Source organism: Leptidea sinapis, chromosome 3 (assembly GCF_905404315.1).
Source record: "Leptidea sinapis chromosome 3, ilLepSina1.1, whole genome shotgun sequence".
NCBI lineage: Eukaryota > Metazoa > Arthropoda > Insecta > Lepidoptera > Pieridae > Leptidea > Leptidea sinapis.
This window is the reverse complement of record NC_066267.1, coordinates 1,575,035-1,597,252: the sequence shown is the minus strand read 5'-3', so window position 1 is coordinate 1,597,252 and position 22,218 is coordinate 1,575,035. Positions and strand designations below refer to the sequence as shown.

Here is a 22,218-nt window from a genome sequence, read left to right as displayed (position 1 = left end):
CTAGTCTTTTTCTGGTTATATGCACGCTATCCAGGCTTTTGTTTTTAGTTATTTTATTTATTTAGAGCATTGCTAACAATACCAAAATATATTATAAGCAGAATATTTATATCATTTATAATATTTATTTAGGGAAGCTACTCGATTACAAGGTTAACCCTCGTTAGGTTTATGAGCTAAAAATATTCTTAGGTTAAACCTCCATTTGAAGTCTTTCTCTCCTGGCTTTTCAACTATTGCTACGAGACGTCAACAATCAATGTCGTATGTCAAGAGTCAGTGTTTGTCAACTGTCAAATCATAAATAAATTGCAGCGGCTTGTTGGCGATTTGACTGCGTGTATTGTTTAGATTTATATTTTTAAGATAATTAAATTTTATTATTATAATAAAACAAAATGCTTAATAGTCACAATTAAATATTAAAGTTATAAAGTTTTTTCCTGAATAGTACCTATCACATCTATAATGGCTAATGTAAGTGAAGTGGAGGCGATGAGAGACGAAACGAACTGTGAAGGAAACGAAAAAGAAAATTTAAACATTAAAGAAGAAGTTGTTATAAGTGTTAAACGCGAAGAAGTTGAGTGTGCAGTGTGCTTAGGCCGAAACATAGACTACTTAGAGCTCAATAAAACAAAAACTATGGCAGGGACTTCTCTCAGTGTTTTCCTTTCCAGGTACACTCAACAATTAAATTTGGCTCTCATCAACGCCAAATATATATGTAAAGAGTGTTCTGAGCTTATAAATGTATTAGAAAATGCCGAATTAGAGTACATGAAACTCAAGGAACATTTTGAGTCTGTTATTAGTAAAAATCCACTATTTGAGGTGCAGCAATTGAGCACACTAGCTATAGTCAAAGAAGAAGAGAACATACATGAGTCTCAATACAGAAGTGCTAATAATTCGGACTCTGAAGATCTACCTTTAATACTGACAAGAAAGAGAAAGACAAGAAAGAAATTGGTTAAGAAAAGAGCTGTATCAAATAAACAAGTCAAGAAAAAGAACACTAGAAAGAATAATAGAGAAAGGTAACATTAACAGCCTCGGTTAATTTGTATATGGTAGGAAATGCCCCTGCAATATTATTGGGGTCTGTAACAAGGTCTCCATTATGATTCCTTATTGCTGGTGGAATGCTTCTGTAATATGTGAATGGAAGGCTTTATCTCCATGTTCCAATTATTCACCTCAAACAAGCTTCTTTGTGTCTGTGTCAGTGCAATTCATTTGTTATTGACATCGTCAAATGATTTATATCTTCTTCTGATGATCTGTATTTGTTCTAATGTTTTTTGTTGATAATTACTATTAGTATGCACTCATCAATAGGCCTTGTTTTTGGTTTTAAGTTGTATACTTTTTTCTGTGTCATTTTTATTGGTTGTGGTTGATTGCTGTTCTAAATATCTGAACAGTTTAGTGTCACAGTTTAAGTCCACTTTGTCTAATTTGCATTCTATTACCATATTGTAGATAATATGGTAATAGAAGTGTCTGACACTGGACTCTAGCATGATGACTTTTACCTAGAGGGTCACCAGTTGATCGACAAGAGCTGACCTTGATGAGTCCCGGGCTATGCCTTTTGAATTGAATGTGTGATGGGCTGTGATCTGCCATCATTAATTACTACAGGGCTTGGTATAAGAATAAAAAAGCCCTTTAGTATGACATCAGCTACTGCAACAGCACTGGGATTTTCCAAAGGGCAACAAACCTTGCCCCAAGGATAGGATTAAAAAAGGATTACATCCTATCCCAATCTGCTGACTTGTAAAACATGAAATTTTCTCTCATTTTTCATTTAGACCCTTATAATTTAGTAGACTGAACTCATTTCATATAACAATTGTTATCGCTGCAGACTTGTACATGCAGAATGTGATTCAGCAGTTGAAACAGAGGAACAAGAAGCCACACCTTGTGCCTTAAGCAATACTTTACAAGTTGATGACATTAAGACCGAGGACAGTCATGACAAGTATGTATTTACTATCAATTCATTAATTAACCATGTTATGCTATTCAGTTGCGAGCTTAATAGTAGTTACACCATTTGCTTAGTAAACATACATTACTTTTTGAAGCTGTTTCCATTTCTATAAAATATTGTTAGAACTTGACAGAAAGGAAGAAAAGAGTTTAATAGCTAATATATATTTATAAAGTGAATGGTGTTACTTTCAATAAAACAGTAGCTATTTCAACCATATAAATATATGTAACCACCCTATTTTAACCATAAGGAGCATGGCATTTTCTTCATAAATTCATAAAAAAACAAACACCAATAAGTGTCACTTTATTAAATGGAGTCTTTTTAATTAGGAATAAATGTTACAGCCTTCTAGTATCATTTGATTTTTCTGAAATGTTTGAGGTTCATGTGATGATAAAAGTTGAGTTTGGGAAGCTTGCTATTATAAAATAAGTCAAAGGAATTGTTTCCATAATGTATAACTTATGCATATATGTGAGGTGGATAACCGCACAATGATATAAACAAACCATTAGAAAGATTAGAGAGTACATGAATGTTGCGACCCCTAGATTAGTGTACTTCAGTTATTTTCACAGCATCATGATGTACGGTATTTTACTAGAGATGAAACGGATAGCAGTTTGGCCGAATACCGGATACCGGATATTCGGCCAACCATATGGCAGAATAGCCGAATATCCGGCGGAACTTAGCCGTTTGGTGTATCGCACACACAAACACAGACTTGCGTAGGCGGGGCGCGAACTATAGAGTAGACTCGGTAAGATTCGGTTCTTTTTCTAATGAGCGAAGTTAGGAACCTCTCAATGTAGAGAAATTAGTATTTATCCACCATAATTTGCCTTTAGTGCAGTATGAGTACTAATTAATAAATTTTTTTCTATTACATTCATTTACTATGGTGTGATTAAAAATTTACAACTAAAACTAATTATATTTCCTAAGTGATACTAAAACTAACTAAATAAAGCAAATAATTACTTAAAAATATATTTTTTTATACAGTTTTTTTTAATTCGGCCTGATGCCTATCCGGCCGAATAGTAGATAGTTATCCGGTATTCGGCCGGATAGTGTTAAGGCCGCCGGATAGGCCGGATACCGGATAGTTACCGGATATCCGTTTCATCTCTATATTTTACTATGGGGTCATGCTGCAGACATTGATATAGTATTTGCTCTGCAAAAGAGAGCTGTTCGTGCTATATATTAGCTTGGTTATAGACAATCTCTCAAGAAAAATTTAAAGAAATAAATATTATGACCGTTCATTATCAGTATATTTATGAAAATTTAATATATGTTCACTAAAATCGTCACCTTTTTGCTCTTAATAGTGATTTTCATTATTATAACACTAGAAATGAGGGATTGCTTGTAACTTATTCTACTAGGCTTCATAAGATACATAATAGCTTTAAGAGTAAATGTATACACTTCTACAATAAAGTCCCAGCCACTGTTCAGGCATTATAGGCAGGCTATAAATAAATTTAAATGTTTTATAAAAAAATGGCTCTGTCGTAAATCCTATTACTCCACTGCTGAATATCTAAATGATCGGACAGCCTGGGACTAGATTGTGATTATTTTATAGCGATAGAAATGACTGTACAATATTGTATATTTTTATTAGAGCGCAAAAAAAAGAATGCTGGGAGAGTTTCTTGCGCCGCTTCTTCTCTCTCAGAGCGCCATTTGTTTCCGAAGCGGTAGTAGTATCTAGTATATTAGAAATGACATCAAATAGAATTCTAAAGGAATCAATTTTGAGAAAATATATGCCTTTAATGCCAATACAACTGTTAAAATTAGGCAGATATTGATGTACTTTTAGTGATAGTATACTGTTACAATTTATAAATCAGGCATTAAATTACAGATCAAACAGTGAAAATATGTATGACACAATGTTTAAAGTGGAAGATGATGGATTTGATGATGATGATACAGATTACGTTCCCGAAGAGCAAGGTGAAGAAAAGAGAAATGTAAAGTTGGTGAGGAAACATCGACCAAAAAATAAATGTAACCACACATGTGATGTCTGTGGGGCGCGCTACACCTCCCTGGGTGAGAACCATGGTCTTGTTGTTACAACCAACACTATATTATATGACGAGATGTGTAGGACGTTCAGCTGATGGTAATTAATACGCCTTGCCCAACAACAAAGCAGTGCCAAGCAGTGCCGCTCAGGATTCTTGAAAATACAAAAAATTTGAGTGTCTCTTCAATTGCGATTGTCACCTTGAGACATAAGATTTTAAGTTTTATTTGACCAGTAATTTCACTAGCATTTCATACCAAAACACAATAATGCTTCACGGCAGAAATAGGCGCCGTATTTAACCGTTTCAAACAAGCTGCTTTGGCAATGTTTATAAGTATGGAACTTAACTGAAATTTATCACTGACACACATCGAGGCGATAATATAAAAAAATATTTCTATCACTGCAAATTCAAATATTTTTATTCAAGTAGGTTATTAAAAATGCAATTGTGAATTAAATTTCTTATTGTACCTCTGATTCACAAGACTTGTGCGAGTGAGTTCAAAAAAAACATATCAATAAAAGTTAATAAGTAATCTATATTTCGTGAATCAAAAATACAGTTGGTTTATTTTTTATTTTTTCTATATATAAGAGGGGGCAAACGGGCAAGAGGCTCACTGGATGGGGAGAGGTGAGGCATCCGCCCATGGACATCCACAACAACAGGTGTGTCAAGCAATGCGTTGCCGGCCTTAAGAGCCCGCACAGACAGAGAGCGGTCAGAGTTCTGCGTTCTAGTACGTAGTACGAACGTACACAAGCGGCGTGCAAATTCTCGCGTTCTAGTTTCGTTTGGGTCTTTGCACATGCAACATGTCACTGGAAAGTTCGTCATCCGATGAAGAATTATTGATCTTGTGGAGCTCAGCTTCTAAGAAGAAAAGGAGTATTGGATGCACCCAATTAACATAACTCGAGAAGAACAAGGCGGATTCAGTAATATTTTTCAGGATTTACTTAAAGATGAACAACGATTCTATATTTATTTTCGAATGTCGAAAATAAACTCCTTTCCCAAACCAATTCAATTAACTTTTCCATTATTCCAAACTCAGACATCGCGGCGTTCCAGCGTTCTCTGTCTTGGAGCGAAAAGAACTCTTGGAACGCGACGTTCCGTTTTCACCGCCGCGGTCAGACTGCCCGCTGTGTGCGTTGTTGTTATAGACTCAGTATATTCTAATGAACGCCGAACGCGGAACTCGGAACTCCTGACCGCTCTCTGTCTGCGCGGGTTCTTAAGGTGGGAGTATGCTTTTTTCTTGAAGGTCCCTAAGTCGTATCTGTTCGGGAAAGCGCAGCCGGTAATTGATTCCACAAAGTGGCTGTGCGAGGCAAGAAATTTCTAAAAAAACGCGCAGTTGTGGAATGCCAGACGTCTGCGTGATGCGGGTGGTACTTTGCACGTAATGTCCGGTGGTGGAATTCGGCCGCTTTTATCAACCCGTACAGCTCCTCTGAGCACTCCCCGTGATAAATGCTGTAGAAGATGCTGTAGAAACTGGTACGGGGGAGCACCCGGCCAGAGATGAGAACAGTACTCCAGTGAGGTCGAATTTGCGCCTTATAAAGTTCCAGACGGTGGCTTTTAGTGAAGTACTGTCTCACCTTACTGAGTACACCAAGCTTTTTAGAGGCCAGTTTGGCCTTCTCTTCCAAGTGACCACGGAACTGAACGTCGCTCGATATATCGACGGCAAGTATGCCAATACAGGCTGTGGCAGTTAGAGGATTAATCTCGAATCGAGGGGATACGACAAAGGGAGACTTTTTTGTGGTGAACGCACAAACTTGTCCTCTTAGGATTGAATTGGACTAAATCTTGTCGGCCCCATTCGGAGACTTTGCAAAGCAAAGTCTCGATTTCAGTCACAAGTTTGTTCCGGTTCTCGTCGATGCTATCCCGGGACGTGTTGGCACAGCCGGTGTAGGAAGCGTACCTTGTGCTGTCGTCTGCATAGCAATACTGCCGATTTGCAGCATATCATTGATATGCAGGTAAAACAGTGTAGGATATAGCACGCAGCCTTGCGGGACACCTGCTTTATGGGTTTTAAGTCGGAACATGCACATGGAACCGCTTGCGCCCATTTATGGGTGAGGTATGTAAGAAGATCACCAGCTGAGCGACCCTGACGGAAACCGTACTGGCAGTCGCTGATGAGCTGGTGCTCCTCTAGGTATCCCAAGAGCTGGCGGTTAATGATCGACTCCATTACTTTGGAGAAAATGGAGGTAATGGCAATGGGACGGTAGTTGGACAGATCCGAGCGTACACCTTTCTTAGGGATCAGATGCACTAAAGCCGCTTCCATAATTTCGGGACTACGCCTGATGAGTAGGAGAGCTGGAAAAGACGGGTAAGGACTGGCGCCATTTCCGGAGCACATGTCCGCAGCACTATCGGGGGTCTGCCATCGAGCCCGCTTGATTTGTGAATGTCCAAGGTGAGAAGCGCCTTAAGCACAGCGCCATGCTGGATTTTTACCTCCGGCATGTATGACTCGCACCGCGGAATATGCGGTGGTGGTGCACCTTGGTCATCCAGAGTTGAGTTGAACACGAAGAGGGAGCCCAGGGGCCATGGCCAGGGCCGCGTCATGGGCCAGCGAGTCATCGTCTCTGCGCAGTGGCGGAATGGCTGGCTGGCAGAAGTTTCCTTAGACAGCCTTGGCGAGCGATCAGAACGCACGGGTTCCCGAGGGAAGGCATGCAAGTCTCTCGCCAATTCTGCCAATATGCTTGGACTTCGCGTCAGCAATAACTCTTTTGAAGGACCTGGAGACATGATTGTAGTGTTTTTTAAGTTCGCTGTAATTCACATCTTTAGATACCACCTATTGACCCAAGCCTGATAGCACTCCTGCTTTCGGCGAGAGGCCATTTTGCAGAAGCGGTCAAACAAAGGTTGGGACCTGCCACCGATAGGCACAGAAGAGGTTGGAATGAAGAGTTCCATACCTTACAGTACCACATCAGCAACAGCGTCAGCAGAGGCATCTTGATCACCCAGCGAAAAACAGATCTGCCTCCAAAGGAAGGATGCCAAAAAATTCCGCATCTCGTCCGACTCTGCTGACCTATAGTGCCACACACGGCGACAGCCTAAGAAGCGAGGCCGTGTTTGGCGCGTGATCGGCACGGTGCTCCGGATCAGGCAGTGGTCCGACGATCCCAGAGGAGGATCAACGGAAACTAGGTAGCCGTCCGGATGCGAGGTCAACAGAAGGTCCAACAGTGAAGGTGTATGATCTTCCACATCTGGGATTCGCGTTGGCGCAATAACCAGTTGCGTCAGACCATATGCTAAGGCGAAGACGTGAGCCTAGCCATTCGGCGTGGTGGGCGTTAAAATCGCCAAGAAACACGATCTCTGCAGTGGGGATCTGCTCCAACACGGAATCTGTAGCCATTTGGATGTGTTTGAGGAGCCGGTCAATTTCTGCGTTACTGCTATGAGACCTATACAGGCATGCGTAGATTCGCGGATGGTCGTCGCAGTCTACACGCAGCCAGATGATGGATAGGTCCTGTCCTCGAAGAAAACTCAGGCGTCGAGAACATACATCCTCCCTGACGTAAACGCACACGCCAGCCCGCGATATAAAGGAGTGTTCCAAATTATAGCCCGGGTATGAAAGGTAAGATCAATCAAGCAGAGAGGATATCTGGGTTTCGGTTAAAAAGAGCAGGGTCTCCAGGTGAAAGTGGACGGCATTTAAATTTGAGCGAAGTCCCCTGATGTTGCAAAAGTCCACAGCGAATGTGGAGGAGGATGGTATGAGCCTCCTGCTCTGTTTGCCCCCTCCAGAATACGCGGGGCAGCCTGGGCAACCACTATTAGGTACAGGGCTTAATTGTGGATACCCAGGGACGGATTCTCCAGGACTGCATAGCCTTAAGTAGTATATTTTTAGTCCGTGGCTGCCATTTGGGGATAGGGGGGGGGGGGGATAGGCCTCCGGATACCACACTCACCGGAAGAAACACAGCGGCAGAGCCGCTATTTCACGCCGGTTTCGAGTGGATGAGTGGTATTTCTCCGGGCGTGCCGGCCCAATTCGGTTGTGCGACTCCACTCCAGCCGTTTTTTGAAAAGAGTGGTGCTGCCAAGTCGGAAACTACGAGACTAAGAGAAATGTCGTGAAAGGAGTCATACCCTCAATTTATAAGAAACCAATAAGTCCATTGTGGGTCAATTTCCGTCAAAAGCTAAAGAAATTTTAAAAAACTAACTATGAAGTTTTTGGTTTTTTATAAATTGAGGGCATGACTCATTTCACGACTTTCCTCTAAGTCTTGTAGTTTCCGACTTGGCCATCAGCGCCCTTCTCACAAAACCATCCTGTATATTCTGTCAATTTAACACTATTGTGAGAGCGCCTCTCTGATCGGACTCTTGACCGTAAGTGTGTGTGTGTGTGTGTTGCAGTACGGCTGGAACAGCACAAGCAGAAGCACGGCGACACCAAGCCGCCCTACATCTGCGAGGTGTGCGGCGCACACTACAAGCACAAGCGGGCCTGTGACATCCACGTGGCTCTGCACAAGGGTAAATATACCAGACACTGTCCGACACGCTGCACTTACAAATACTAATGGTCTTATACACAACTAGCTTTTACACGCGACTTGGTCCGCATTGAAAAGTTACTTGGGGTAATTTATTTTTTATTTTTTAGGATACTTTTCAAATAATGCACATACAAACTGCTCTTTTCGCATTTTTTTTTCATTCCTTTCTTTAATAGTAATTCCCTGTGAACTTTAATCTGATATTTTATCCCCATGTAGGTCAAAGTTTCAAAAATGCTCGAACAATGTTTGTAAATTATTTCTTAGTTTTGATTTAAATGTATTGGTATCGTAAAGAGGCAGATAGTATTGAAAAATAATATATTAAACATAACAATATGTAAAATGGTGATGTGCCCTTCCTAGGTATCAGTGACTGGAAGTGTGAGGAGTGCAACAAGCTGTTCCCGTCTAAGTGTGCGCTGCGGAGACACAACAACATCCACACCGGGAAACTCAACTACCAGGTGCCTGCTACTTTCTACTGACGAGGAATACTCATCTACACAACATAGTATTTTACAACTACGTACTCCAAAGCTGTTGAATGAGCTTCCTTGTGCGGTGTTTCCGGGACGATACGACATGGGTACCTTAAAAAAAGCGAGTACACCTTCCGTAAAGGCCGGCAATGCTCCTGTGATTCCTCTGGTGTTGCAAGAGAATGTGGGCGGCGGTGATCACTTAACACCAGGTGACCCGTACGCTCGTTTGTCCTCCTTTTTCCATAAAAAAATACAATGGCTTATTGAACGTCAAAAGCTAACACCCATTCGCAAATGTATGCCTTAGACTGGAGAAGAACGAACGGGCACAAGGATCTCAGCGATCAGAGGGCGGTCGCTCCATTCCCAATCTGTGATATAATAAAAAAAGGGTTTTAAGTTATATTAACCTTTACGACATCGTTTTTGTACATTTATTTTGAAATTCGTAACATATACCCTGGTACATTTCACTATAATATTTGTTTTGTAAATTTTTCTATTAGTCCTAACACAAGTAAATAAATAAATTTTAAATTATTGAAAGCATGCTCTCAGTTATTATTTAAATATTTATAGAAAATATAACTTTAATTGTCCTTGATAAAAAATTCACTAGACTATAGAACCCAAATGTTTAAATGTGTAATGTATTAATTTGTTTATGACGAATGTAACTGAAATATGTGGTGGTAATTTGTAAAACAAAATAATCATTTATTTAAAAGGGCCATTGAATTGAATCCTCGTTCCACCAGATTACCGGATAGACTGGTTTATGGTCACACTCCCAGAACAAAATTATACCTAAATAGTAGCTACTTAATGTGTATAAAACTGTTTAATCATTTTACCTCTAGAAATAAAAAACTAACCACAGAAACAATTTACTGCACTATTGTTTAGATGGTTAATCGACAAAAAAATTTAGTGTTAAGGATTTTTTAAATTTTAAGTAAACTTTTGCATGCTAATTTAAATTAGCCCAATAGTCAGACACTACAATAAATTTCATTTCATTTGTTTGCAGTGCGACCTGTGCGGCAAGTCGTTCATCCACACGTCGTCGTTCAAGATGCACAAGCTGTCTCACTCCGGCGTGAAGCCCCACTCGTGCGACGTGTGCGGGCTGGCGCTAATGACTCGCTCGCACCTCAAGCGACACAAGCGGGTGCACTCGGGCGAGAAGCGGCACGAGTGTGCCGTTTGCGGCAAACGCTTCTCGGAGAGGTACGGACACCATGCCTCTAGCTCCTTCAACTGAAATACTGAAGCGAGAACGGTACATTGTCGGAATCACTGACTTCTACTATACCACTGGACTGGCGGATGTCAAAGTGCTTTTGTGCCTGTTTGATATTCGACATTTTGGCGCTGTTGGCCATGTAGCGAGAGTCTGCGGTACTAAAACTACTAATGAAAACCTCAGAAAACATCGATACATGGTGGGAATCTATTTACAAAAAAAAATTGTGTACTTTATTACGTTGATTCTTGAAGTATAAATAACACGGGACACGAACGAAATTAATTCAAAATGCAAAAATACTTCAGAGTATTGTACGTGTGGTGTCGAACCGGAATAGCACCACCCCATCTCCTCCCGTGGGTGTCGTAAGAGACGACTAAGGGATTCAAAGAATGGAGGATGGGCAGCAGCACCAACACCCACTGCGATCGCCAACCTGCATGCCAAGTGTGGCGATTACGGCAAAATACACCCCAAATATGAAAAAGGACACTGAAAGGCCCCGGTCCCCAGTCCCCGGCGGCCCCGCTCGTGGTGGCCACGGTAGCAGCCACATAAGCGAAGGGGCAGGAGGTGCTAAGAATCCCCGCGTACGGAATCGCTACCACCGACGCAGACCATTGGCCCTGGCAACATATAATGTCCAAACACTGCGGACCGACGAGAAGTTGGAGGAACTGGAGGAAGTTTTAAGCAGACTACGATGGGATGTCATTATCTGAGGTCCGAAGACAGGGTGAGGCCTCGATAATCCTAAATTCCGGACACCTGCTCTACTTCCGGGAGGGCGACCAACTGTCCCAGGGTGGTGTCGGGTTCCTCGTGCACAAGTCTCTCGTCAGCCACGTAACTGAGGTGGGGAGCGTGTTGAACAGGGTAGCGTACCTAATTCTCAGAATTACTCAACGGTATTCGCTGAAGGTCATTCAGGTTTACGCTCCGACTTCGACAGACTCAGACGAGGAGGTGGAGGCCATATATGAGGACATCTCAACAGCCATTGACACTCCTAAGACCCACTTCAACGTTGTCATGGGAGACTTTAACGCAAAGCTGGGAAAACGTAGCGGCGATGAGTTGAGAGTGGGGAAATTTGGTTATGGAAATCGGTGCCACCATAAATGAGATTGACTTCATCATGTCGACCAAAATATATATATTCAATGATGTCTCTGTGATTAACTCAGTGAAAACTAGGAGTGATCACCGCATAGTAAGAGGCACATTGAATATCAATCCAAAACTGGAGCGGTCGCGACTGGCGAAGGTTACGCTCCGGCCTGTACCCATCCAGATCCAAAACCCGGAAAACTTTCAACTCGAATTGCAGAACCGCTTCGAATGCCTCGGTGAATGCGTTGACGTGGACGAGTTTAATAACAGGTTCGTGACAGCTGTTCAAACTATAGGTTAAACTATATATAACTGCAGGGTCTAAATTCTTTAAGGCCAGCCGTTCAAAAAGAACCGGAAAAATCTCAGACTCTACCCTCACATTGATGGATGTAAGACGCCAAATGGCCCTTCAGTCACTGGACGATGCATCCCAGTATAGGCAGCTAAATAGACAAATCTCTAAGTCATTGACTCGCGATATACGCCGCCATAAGACAGATTTTGTGAAGGCGGCCATAGAGCGCAACACAGGCTCCAAAGTATTCGCACGAGATTTGTCTATTGGGCAGAGCCAACTGACGAGGCTTAAGACCGGCGACGGCAGGGTGGTTTCGTCTAAGCCCGAACTTTTGAGAGAGGTCGAGAAGTTCTACGGACAATTATACACGACTGCACGGGCACCTGTTACAAACAAGGCTGAAGACCAAAGAGCCAAACTAACCCGACACTATACTGAAGATATCCCAGACGTCAGCCTGTACGAAATTAGTATGGCCCTAAAACAGCTTAAAAACAACAAGGCGCCGGGTGATGATGGAATTAAAGCTGAGCTTCTTAGAGCTGGTTGTACTCCTGTGCTGAAGATTCTCCAGAAGCTATTTAATTCCCTCATCCTCGAGGGCAAAACGCCGCAAGCATGGCACAGTGGTATAGTGGCGCTATTCTTCAAAAAGGGCGTTAAAACGATTTTGAAGAACTATAGGCCCATATCACTTCTGAGCCATGTATATAAGCTGTCTTCTAGGGTTATCACGAATGGGTAACGCGCAGGTTCGACGACTTCCAGCCTCCTGAACAAGCCGGATTACGAAAAGGCTCTAGTACCATAGACCACATACATACGCTACGGCAGGTTATACAGAAGACGGAGGAGTATAACCAGCCACTATGCTTGGCGTTCGTGGACTATGAGAAAGCCTTTGATTCGATCGAGATCTGGGCGGTGCTTCAGTCTCTTCAGAGGTGCCACCTTGATTATCGATATATCGAAGCGTTGAACTGTTTGTATGATAACGCCACCTGACTGATGTCAGTCCGTCTTCCAGGATCAGTTCTCGAAGCCTATCTGGCTGCAGTGGGGATTCAGACAAGGCGATGTTATATCGCTGTTCACCGCTGCATTTAAAGATGTCTTTAAGCTTCTGGATTGGAACGGGCTGGGCATCAATATCAACGGCGAATACATCACTCACCTTCGATTCGCAGATGATATCATCATAATCATGGCACAGACCATGGAATACTTAAGCCATATGCTCGATGGCCTCAATACAGCTTCCCAATGAATATGGACAAGACGAAGATCATGTCAAATGTCCATGTCCCACCTACTCCCGTAACAGTTGGGAACTGTACTCACGAAATTGTTGACGAGTACGTCTACCTTGGACAAATAATCCAGTTGTGCAGGTCCAATTTCGGGAAAGAGGTCACTCGTCGAATCCAACTCGGATGGGTAGTGTTCGGGAAGCTCCGTAAAATCTTCTCGTCCAAAATACCACAGTGTCTGAAGACGAAGGTTTTTAACCAATGTGTGTTGCCAGTGATGACATACGGAACACAGACGTGGTCGCTAACTATGGGCCTTATGAGGAAGCTCACTGTTGCTCAGCGGGCAATGGAGAGGGCTATGCTCGGAGTTTCCGTGCGAGATCGAATCAGAAATGAGGAGATCCGTAGGAGAACCAATGTTACTAAAATAGCCCAAATGATTGCGAAACTGAAGTGGGCAAGGCACATAGCTCGGCGAACAGATGGCCGTTGGGGCAGTAAGGTCCTCGAATGGTGACCACATACCGGAAGGCGTAGTGTTGGTAGGCCCTCCATAAGATGGACCGACGATCTGGTCAAGATCGCTGGGTTAGGATGGATGAAGGCAGCGCAGGACCGGTCATCATGGCGATATTTGGGGGAGGCCTTTGTCCAGCAGTGGTCTTCCGGCTGAAAATGATGATGATGATGATTGTACGTTCCTTCGCAGCCATTTGTATTATACGTCAAAATTAGGTCTCAGGACGCTCGCGAGTGGCGCTTCAAAAGCAAAAAAATTGCTGTCAAACATATGAAATAGCCCGTCCAGTAGTATTTATACAGGTCAGTAGTCGGAATTGAACAGAGACTTCTTATTGAACCTTTGTCCTTTCTTTCTCTCCTCTCAACACATGCATGGTTTTTTTATATATAAGACAAACGAGCAAGAGGCTGACGGAATAGGGAGTGGTGAGGCAACTGCCCATGTATATCCGCAACACCAGGTGTCAAGAGATGCTGGCCTTTAATGGTTTTTTCTTGAAGGTGACTGCATAGGGATGATGTTTGGTAAGATCACGGCACATTTGTAATTTCTAAGCCTTTGTTGTTTTTATTACTTTAAAAAAAATGATCTTACTATCAAACTTTTGAGAAATTACTGGGCAAATGAGACTTGAAATCTTACGTCTCAAGGTGACGGCATTGTAATGGGCAGGGCGTATCAATTACCATCAGCTGAACGTCCTGCTCGTCTCAACCCTTATTTTCATTAAAAAAAATATATAACTATAATAAGAATTTGAAAGATTGAAAGTTCACGGCTAAATGGAAAGTTAGAAGGTAGCCGTAAGACTTAACATTGTATGTCTACTGAGCGGCACTGCATTGTAATGGCAGCATGTGTCACTTGTCACCGTGACAGGTCACTTTGTCTCACATTTTGTCACAAAGTTTGGTGGCCGCAGGTACAACTTGTTGGCGCACAGCAAGTCCCACGAGCAGACAGAGGTCCCGGCGCCGCGCGACCGTCGCCGCACGTTCCGCTGTCCCTACTGCCCCGAGCGTTTCGAGCGAAGGTAAGACCCCCTCTTCTGTCATGTTAGGCTCTTCACACATATAAAGATATACATTTATAGCACGAGTGTTTGTTTCCGAGTCATGGATGTTTATATGAATTTATGTATGTTTAAGTAAGTATATTGTATTAAATATATCGTCGTCTTGTCCTCATAGTACAGACTATGTCTAGTTTGAGGTAAGATAATTTGTGTAAAAGTGTGTCAATATTATTATTATTTTCACATCTGAATATATTAAGATACAAAGCGATACGAAAATATCCATTTATATTTCGATATATCTTTAAAATCTCAATACAAATTCAAAAAACAAAAAGAGAAAGATTCATTATATTACCTGTTGTGTGTGTGATACATTAAGATTATTTAAAGCTATACATCCCGGAATTTAATGTACATTAACATACATTATAATTGCCGTGTGTGAAGCCCTTAATACTAATAGTGAGGAGTTTGATAATAACGACCACAGTACATTAATACGTAAGCTAACATAGACGTGCAGCGCAGCGCTGCTCTAGTGCGGCTCTTCTCTACTTTCTAGTAAAAACTTGTATTTCATTAAACAATTTGTTATGTTTTTAAAGTGATAACCCTCACGTCTGGCATTAATTACACAAATAAAACGGAAAACAAAATTATATGAACGATGCGATAAAGCATACAAGATTTTATCAACAATACGTCACTCGAACGGTTGGCTCAGTTGGAAAGAGCGCTCGCACGGAACGCGAGTCCCGCATTGCTCATAAAATATTGTTTTCAGTTTTATTTTACTATGAGTTGTTGTTTAAGTATTCGGTGAGTTTTGGGTTTTTCATAAATTAATAAATATGTAAAACCCGGCAGGTACATGTTGGAGCGGCATACGAGCGTGGTTCACGGTCGTACCCTGGAGCGACCGCCGCCCACTCCGCGGAACACCATGAGCAAGCTGCTCAAGGCACAGGCGCAGCGACGTGCTCCCGCTGCCGCCACGCCTCCAGCTGGTGCGTACAGACACCTCCAGAGATGATACCAGAGGCTCGCACAGGAAGCCGGCTAGATTATGGGTACCACAACGGCGCCTATATCTGCCGTGAAGCAGAATTGTGTGTACTGTGTTTCGGTGTGAAGAGCACCGTAGCTTGTAAAATTACTGGGCAAATCAGACTTAACATCTTATGTCTCAAGGTGACAAGCGCAAGTAGTGCCGCTCAGAATTTTTGGGTTTTTTGTAATTGGTAGGGTGTATCAATCACCACCAGCTGAACATCCTGCTCGTCTCGTCCCTTATTTTCATTAAAAAAAAACTATAAGATATGGTCGAGAATGATTCTTCAAAAGTATAAATTATCTTGGATATGTTGAGAGACCGTATACCTCAAAGATCTTTTATTAAAGATGTTTTCCAAATGTATGTGATGGTGTCAAATGTATTACATGTAAATGTTTGTTTCAGATTCCGACAGTCAAAAGCAATCAAAAAGTCCAGAGTCAACAACAAAGTCGGAGCCTGTTGCGTCAAAATTAGTCTCTCACTTGAGTGAGTATGAGAACCATTCTCACATTGTTTAAACTGCTCTTATTTGTACAAGGGTAAGGCAAATGAGCATATGGGGAACCTGATACTAAGACCTGAGGAAGTTATCAGATTCCATCACTTTTCACTGGGTAAGCTGCACTTTAGGCCATTATTACGACTATTAATCTCAGAGTCAGCCAATACGATGTTTGCTTACGATTATGGTATAGAATCCATCTTGATAGTTTGATGCGAATATGCATCTATCAAACCATTATTCATCAATTTATTTATCAGCTGTATGTTACCGGCTAGTCTTCCTCGGATTTTATTCTTCAAGTAGAAGGTTCCCCTACGTACAAGGAACGCTTAGTCTTTAATAAACAAATTCCGGCGTGGAAACGCACCTGCTCACAACCAGAAGACGTAGGCTGTAATGTACAAATTATATTTTTTCTTCAGGAGAAGCATATAATATAATAAAGCGTGTAAAAAGAACTCCTATATTTTTTAAGTGATAACGCTCGCATCTGGGTTTAATTACACAATTTTAATTTAAAATCAAAATTTCTCAAATAGATTTAAAAAGTCCCGCATCGTTCATAAATTTAGTTTATAAATTTTATTTCTGTTAAACTCCTCTTTTAGGAGGAGTTCAGTGAGACACACAGTGGGCAGAAGAAATATATAACGAATATATTGAAATTGATGATTTTAACACTGATTCATACGGCTCGTAGGTAACCAAATTATGTATTAGCGCGTGCGTAGGAAAACATATGATATTATTTAAAATGCAATCAGTTATGGTTAACTAATAGGCCGACGTACTTGAGATTCTGAGGCGCGTTGGTCAGCAGCTGGTGCTAAGGTGCGTGTTACTACCTCTCGGCGTGTGTAGGAAAAGGATTTATGCGTTGCGTTACACAGAGAACTTAATTCGATGCGATTAGATCACTGTTGAAGTCTCAATTTACTTATAAGAGTCTATTATGCATATATTGCGATTTGCGTGCGATCTGTGTTGCTCGGTGACAATTTGGTTATATTATTATGCGGCGCAAGAGACATCTGTTAAATCGCAATCTAAAATATTTTTATATCATAGGTAAATCTAATTACACTTAAAATATTTCGTCATACAGCTCATTCGGAAGGCAGATTTGCTCATAGAAGAATGAGCAAGAAACTCTAAGGCTCTTTTCAAAACAGATTATGTTACAAGTAAGAACTTTTAATGCAAATTAGAAATCATTTCAATTACAATGTATGCAACCACTGAAACATCCACGCAACTAGAGCGGTTATTTCTGTGACGCAACAAAAATACTCAAACGTCAAAAAATAAAAGGCTTATACGAGTAAGTAAAAAAAAAGTAAATTAATAATAATTATAAACACGAGTTATTGAGTACAGTTTCATTAGATTAACCTCTGAGATGAAAATTAGTCTGTAGTCTATGGTATTTATCTCTGTAATTTTATTTCTACAGGAAATCGTCTGCACTATAATTTGCCATAACCAAATTACAAAAAAAGAGAGCAGATAATTTCGGCGCATCCAACCCATATTTAAGTTTATTTAATTAGTCTCCACGTGTTGAGGTACCTATATTGAAAGTTACTCGGTTTTGTTTCAGCGTCGTCGGATGCTCTCACTGCGTGGGCCAGCGCCTACACGGCTGAGTTCTCTCTGCGGCACGACTACCCTCAGTGATGCCGCCGCCTACGATAAGGCCGGCTACACAGACATGAGGCCGACACCACACACCCTTCTCTCTCACTCGCTTCGCTACATACACTCTTTCTCTTTCGTTTCATAGCTTTCATTCGACGTCGATGGTTATATGGACCGGGCCCAACGTACTGGCAAAGTGTCTTACGCTCTATGTTTTTAAATTGAAATCCACCGACCTGTATAAATACCACTGGACGTGTCCAGTGTTATTTATACAAGTCGCTGTTGTTGAACAGCCTGCTGTTCCATATGTTTGATCGCAAACTTTTTGTGCCTATTTGAATCGCCACTCGAGAGCGTCCAGAGAACTAATTTTGACGTATAATACAAATGACTGCGAAGGAACGTACAATACTCTGAAGTGTTTTTGCATTTTGAATTAATTTCGTTCGTTTTCCATGTTATTTATACGTCAAGAATCCACGTAAGAAGTACACATTTTTTTCGTAAATAGTTTTCCACGATCTATCGCTGAGGTTGTCATCACTAGTTTTAGTACCGCAGACTCTTGCTATGGCCAACAGCGCCAAAATGGCGAATATCAAACAGGCACAAAAGCACTTTCACAGCCGCAAGTCCAGCGGTATATATTATAGGTCAGTGTTGAAATCTAAGATAATTTATACGTCTAGATAGTGTCTTGCTATTGGACAACCGATATCAAATCAGGCCAGTTTAAATACTTATTAGTGTGCATATTCAAAGTGCATCAAAATAGGGGTAAACTCTAAACTCAATTTTTTTCACAGCGCTCATGGTCTATCTAGACGTATAAATAATCTAAACTTGAAATTATAAAATGTGGCGCTTTAAGCGATGTTGATATGAGTATAGTCAATAGAGAAAATAAACTAAAATTGTCACTTGCACTATAGTTAGTAGAAAAGTAAAGTAAAAGATAATTATCGCCTTTAATTCCGTTGTTCGATTGAACTTACCAGTGGGAGGCTCCTTTGCACAGGATGCGGGCTAGGTTATGGGTATTACAACGACGCCTATTTCTGCCATGAAGCAGTAATGTGTAAACATTACTGTGTTTCGGTCTGGTAGGGTGAAATTACTTGGCAAATTAGACTTAACATCTTATGTCTCAAAATGAAGAGCGCAATTGTAGCGCCGCTCAGAATTTTTGGGTTTTTCAAGAATCCTGAACGGAACTACATTGGAATGGGCAGGGCGTATCAATTTCCAGCAGCTGAACGTGAAACTCGTCTTGTCCATTTTTTTTAACTAAAGATTTAGACATTATTTTTGTAAGTTAGCGTGGGAGTATGAGGCAGCAATATGGTGTAACTAAGAAAGAATGATGAGTGACGACATTTTAGGTTCTCTTCTCATTGTCTCGGGCTATACAGTACTGTTACAATTGGTTCCAATGTGGTTTATTACAAAGACAATATTTACTTTTTAAATATTATCAAATGTAAGTACTGTATATATTGTTGTTATAAACAAATCAATATTGATCGACGTATACTTATTGTTTTGTATTTTGGCTATATTTAGTTATTTTGGATGTACTCAGGAATTGTCTTCCTTGTTAAAAACAAGTATCTTCGATCAAATATGTATTAGATTAAGTAAATAATGGCCTTAATTGTTCGTCTTTTTTTTAATGCGGTTAACCACGGTCGACGTGCGGACTCGCTATAATTTCACCAGTGTGAGGCTCCTTTACACAGGATGCCGGCTAGATAATGGGTACCAAAACGAGGCCTATTTCTGCCGTGACACAGTAATGTGTAAACATTATTGTGTTTCGGCCTGAATGGCGCCGTAGCTAGTGAAATTACTGGGAATATGAGATTTAATATCTTATGTCTCAAGGTAACGAGCGCAATTGTAGTGCCGCTCAGAATTTTTGAGGTTGTTCTGAAATCCAGAGCAGCATTGCATTGTAATGGGCAGGGTGTATTAATTACTATCAGCTGAACGTCCTTCTCGTCTCGTTCCTTACTGTCATAAAAAAGGTGTTTTTAAAGAACTGCAAGGTAAATTACCGTTACAGTAAAGACATATAAGTTTCTGTTTTACAGTACTTAGAAATCATTGTTAAACAATAAACAACAAATATTTCGTCGTCTGGCCAATACGCGTATAAAGAATAGTCTCAGCAAACATTGGGCTCACATCTAGGCACATCAACGAGACAGTAACATTGCTTTATACTTATAGAAAAGGCATTTATTTTCTCAAAATTGATTCCTTAAAAATTTATTTTTGATGTCGTTTCTAATATACTAGATACTACTACGGTTTCGGAAACAAATGGCGCTCTGAGAGAGAAGAAGCGGCGCAAGAAACTCTCCCAGCATTCTTTTTTTTTGCGCTCTTTTTATTTCTATGATAGGATAATGCATTTCCGAGTATAGTGGTAGGGTTTTTCGTTGTTAGCTCTTTTGAATATGGAACACTTAATCTATTACATATTTGATAGGAGATCAGTATCCCGATTTTTAGTTGAAGGGATTTTATAAAATTATCACAATAATAATAATATTGAGAGCATGGATCAGGGCGTTATATAAATAACATAATTATGATGAAATACACATATTATGAATAATGTCTGTAAATATTAGGTTTAATAATTCATTTGTATCTCGGAAAACGAGAATAGATTATTGTATTTTTATGGATAAATACGTACTAAGTAAAGTTTGTTTTATTTAATGAGGTGAGGTCCTGTGCTTTTGACTGCTTTCTCAGCATTTTCCGCGCAATATAAAAGTTGTCAAGTATTGATGATTCCATATACGAATACCGTAAAACGGGGTGTATAGAAATTGCGGGTTGAATAGAAAAAAATTAAGAAAGTTTCAAGGTTAAACAAAAAACATATAACTAATTTTCATTGAAGGATTGTGGTAGAATTTTAAATAATTAAAAATCAAAATTTTTTCTGTGCGTTGTCTACAATTTAAAAATGTCAAAATTGACATCTATCCTTCTAAATCTACTTCAAAGTTCAAAGTCTGCCTTCTGTGTATAGAGGTATAGGGTAGAGGCAAGGAGAATCATCTGTGTATATCTATTTATTTTATCAAAATACACACTATCATTACAGAATATTGCAATGCGATAAAGGTACACACATTATTACATTCTACATTTTTATATTTAAATTTTATAACATATTATAAATAACGCTACTTTCGTGAATTGAGATCCGCCTGTGAAGCTATTTCGTTAATTGTACGAAGTGCACGAGTCATCTCTGCCTGGCTTAACAATTTGGTGCTCGCGGATGGCACCATGAGCAACGGCGGCCGACGTCTACGCCATACGTACCTATCCGGAACAACAAAATGCAGTCTGCCCAATATATCCGCATTATGCACCTTCCCTCTTAAGACTTTAAATAGATATGAAATCAGCACTAGGTCCCTTCTTACCCTCAGCTCGCTATATCCTACCATACCAAAAATAAATAATGTGGGGTACATAAGCGGATAAAAAGGGTAAACCCCGTAGAGCCTCATGTACAGGTAACGCGTAAATTTGCTTTGTATACGCTCTAACATTATACTATACTTGGCTTCATGAGGCGCCCAGATAACGGCGCTATATTCTAAGTGGCTTCTAACCAAAGCGTTATAAAAATTAATAATAGCCTTAATATTTGAAAAACCACGAGCCATTCGCAATATAAACCCCAAATTCTGAAAAGCTTTATATGAAAGAGTCCGTCAAAATACATTAAATTAGTGTGGCGCCACAATAGCATCAGGGTAAATCTTAAAAGAACCGCCATTTATAATAATACCAATCACTCTAGCTACACGTTTTCTCATAATAACTTTATAAGGTTATAGTTACTAGATTATTTTGTACAGCGTAAGTTGTTGAAATTTTCACTATTTAACCACTTTAGTTGATAATAATATTTAATTTTTTAACTCAGCATACTTCAATTCGTTTTCAATTTCTACATTCATCATACTCCATACCATACCCTGTACCTACACCAGCGCCATTGTGGAAGCTTTTTGAACTGTTATTTACAGCATAAGTTGGACACTTACCCCCTTATTCATAATGGTCCGCTCACTTTAAACAGCCGCTTAGGAGTGTTGATGATATTTACTAGTTTAGGTTAAGATAGTTATTCTCATAAAGAATTATTACAATTCACTTACATGAGAACTTAAAATGTAAGTACTAAGTAAAAATAGAATTAAACCTCGCACTATATTTTCGATTCATTTTTATTTATAAAGCTTAGGGTAAGTTGCCAGACCCAGGTGGAGCTCTTGAAACTAAGGTTTTGGCGGAATCTCGGAAACTGCGCTTTAGGGCAAATGTTATGAATAACATTATTGATGAAAATAAAATTTCGCATCTTTTATTTCCTGTTAATATTACTGT

General features: G+C 40.4%; 1 protein-coding gene across 1 annotated transcript; it reads left to right on the top strand.

Moving 5' to 3' along the window:
• Positions 1-320: 320 nt before the first annotated feature.
• On the top strand, positions 321-20,508 carry LOC126979409 (zinc finger protein 239-like). Its single transcript, XM_050828699.1, has 10 exons — positions 321-1,040; positions 1,877-1,993; positions 3,897-4,087; positions 8,506-8,625; positions 9,015-9,115; positions 10,164-10,363; positions 14,495-14,605; positions 15,458-15,597; positions 16,050-16,133; positions 17,753-20,508. The coding sequence occupies exons 1-10, from the start codon at positions 469-471 to the stop codon at positions 17,827-17,829; spliced, it is 1,713 nt and encodes a 570-aa protein (XP_050684656.1). The 5' UTR covers positions 321-468; the 3' UTR covers positions 17,830-20,508.
• The last annotated feature ends 1,710 nt before the right edge of the window (positions 20,509-22,218 follow it).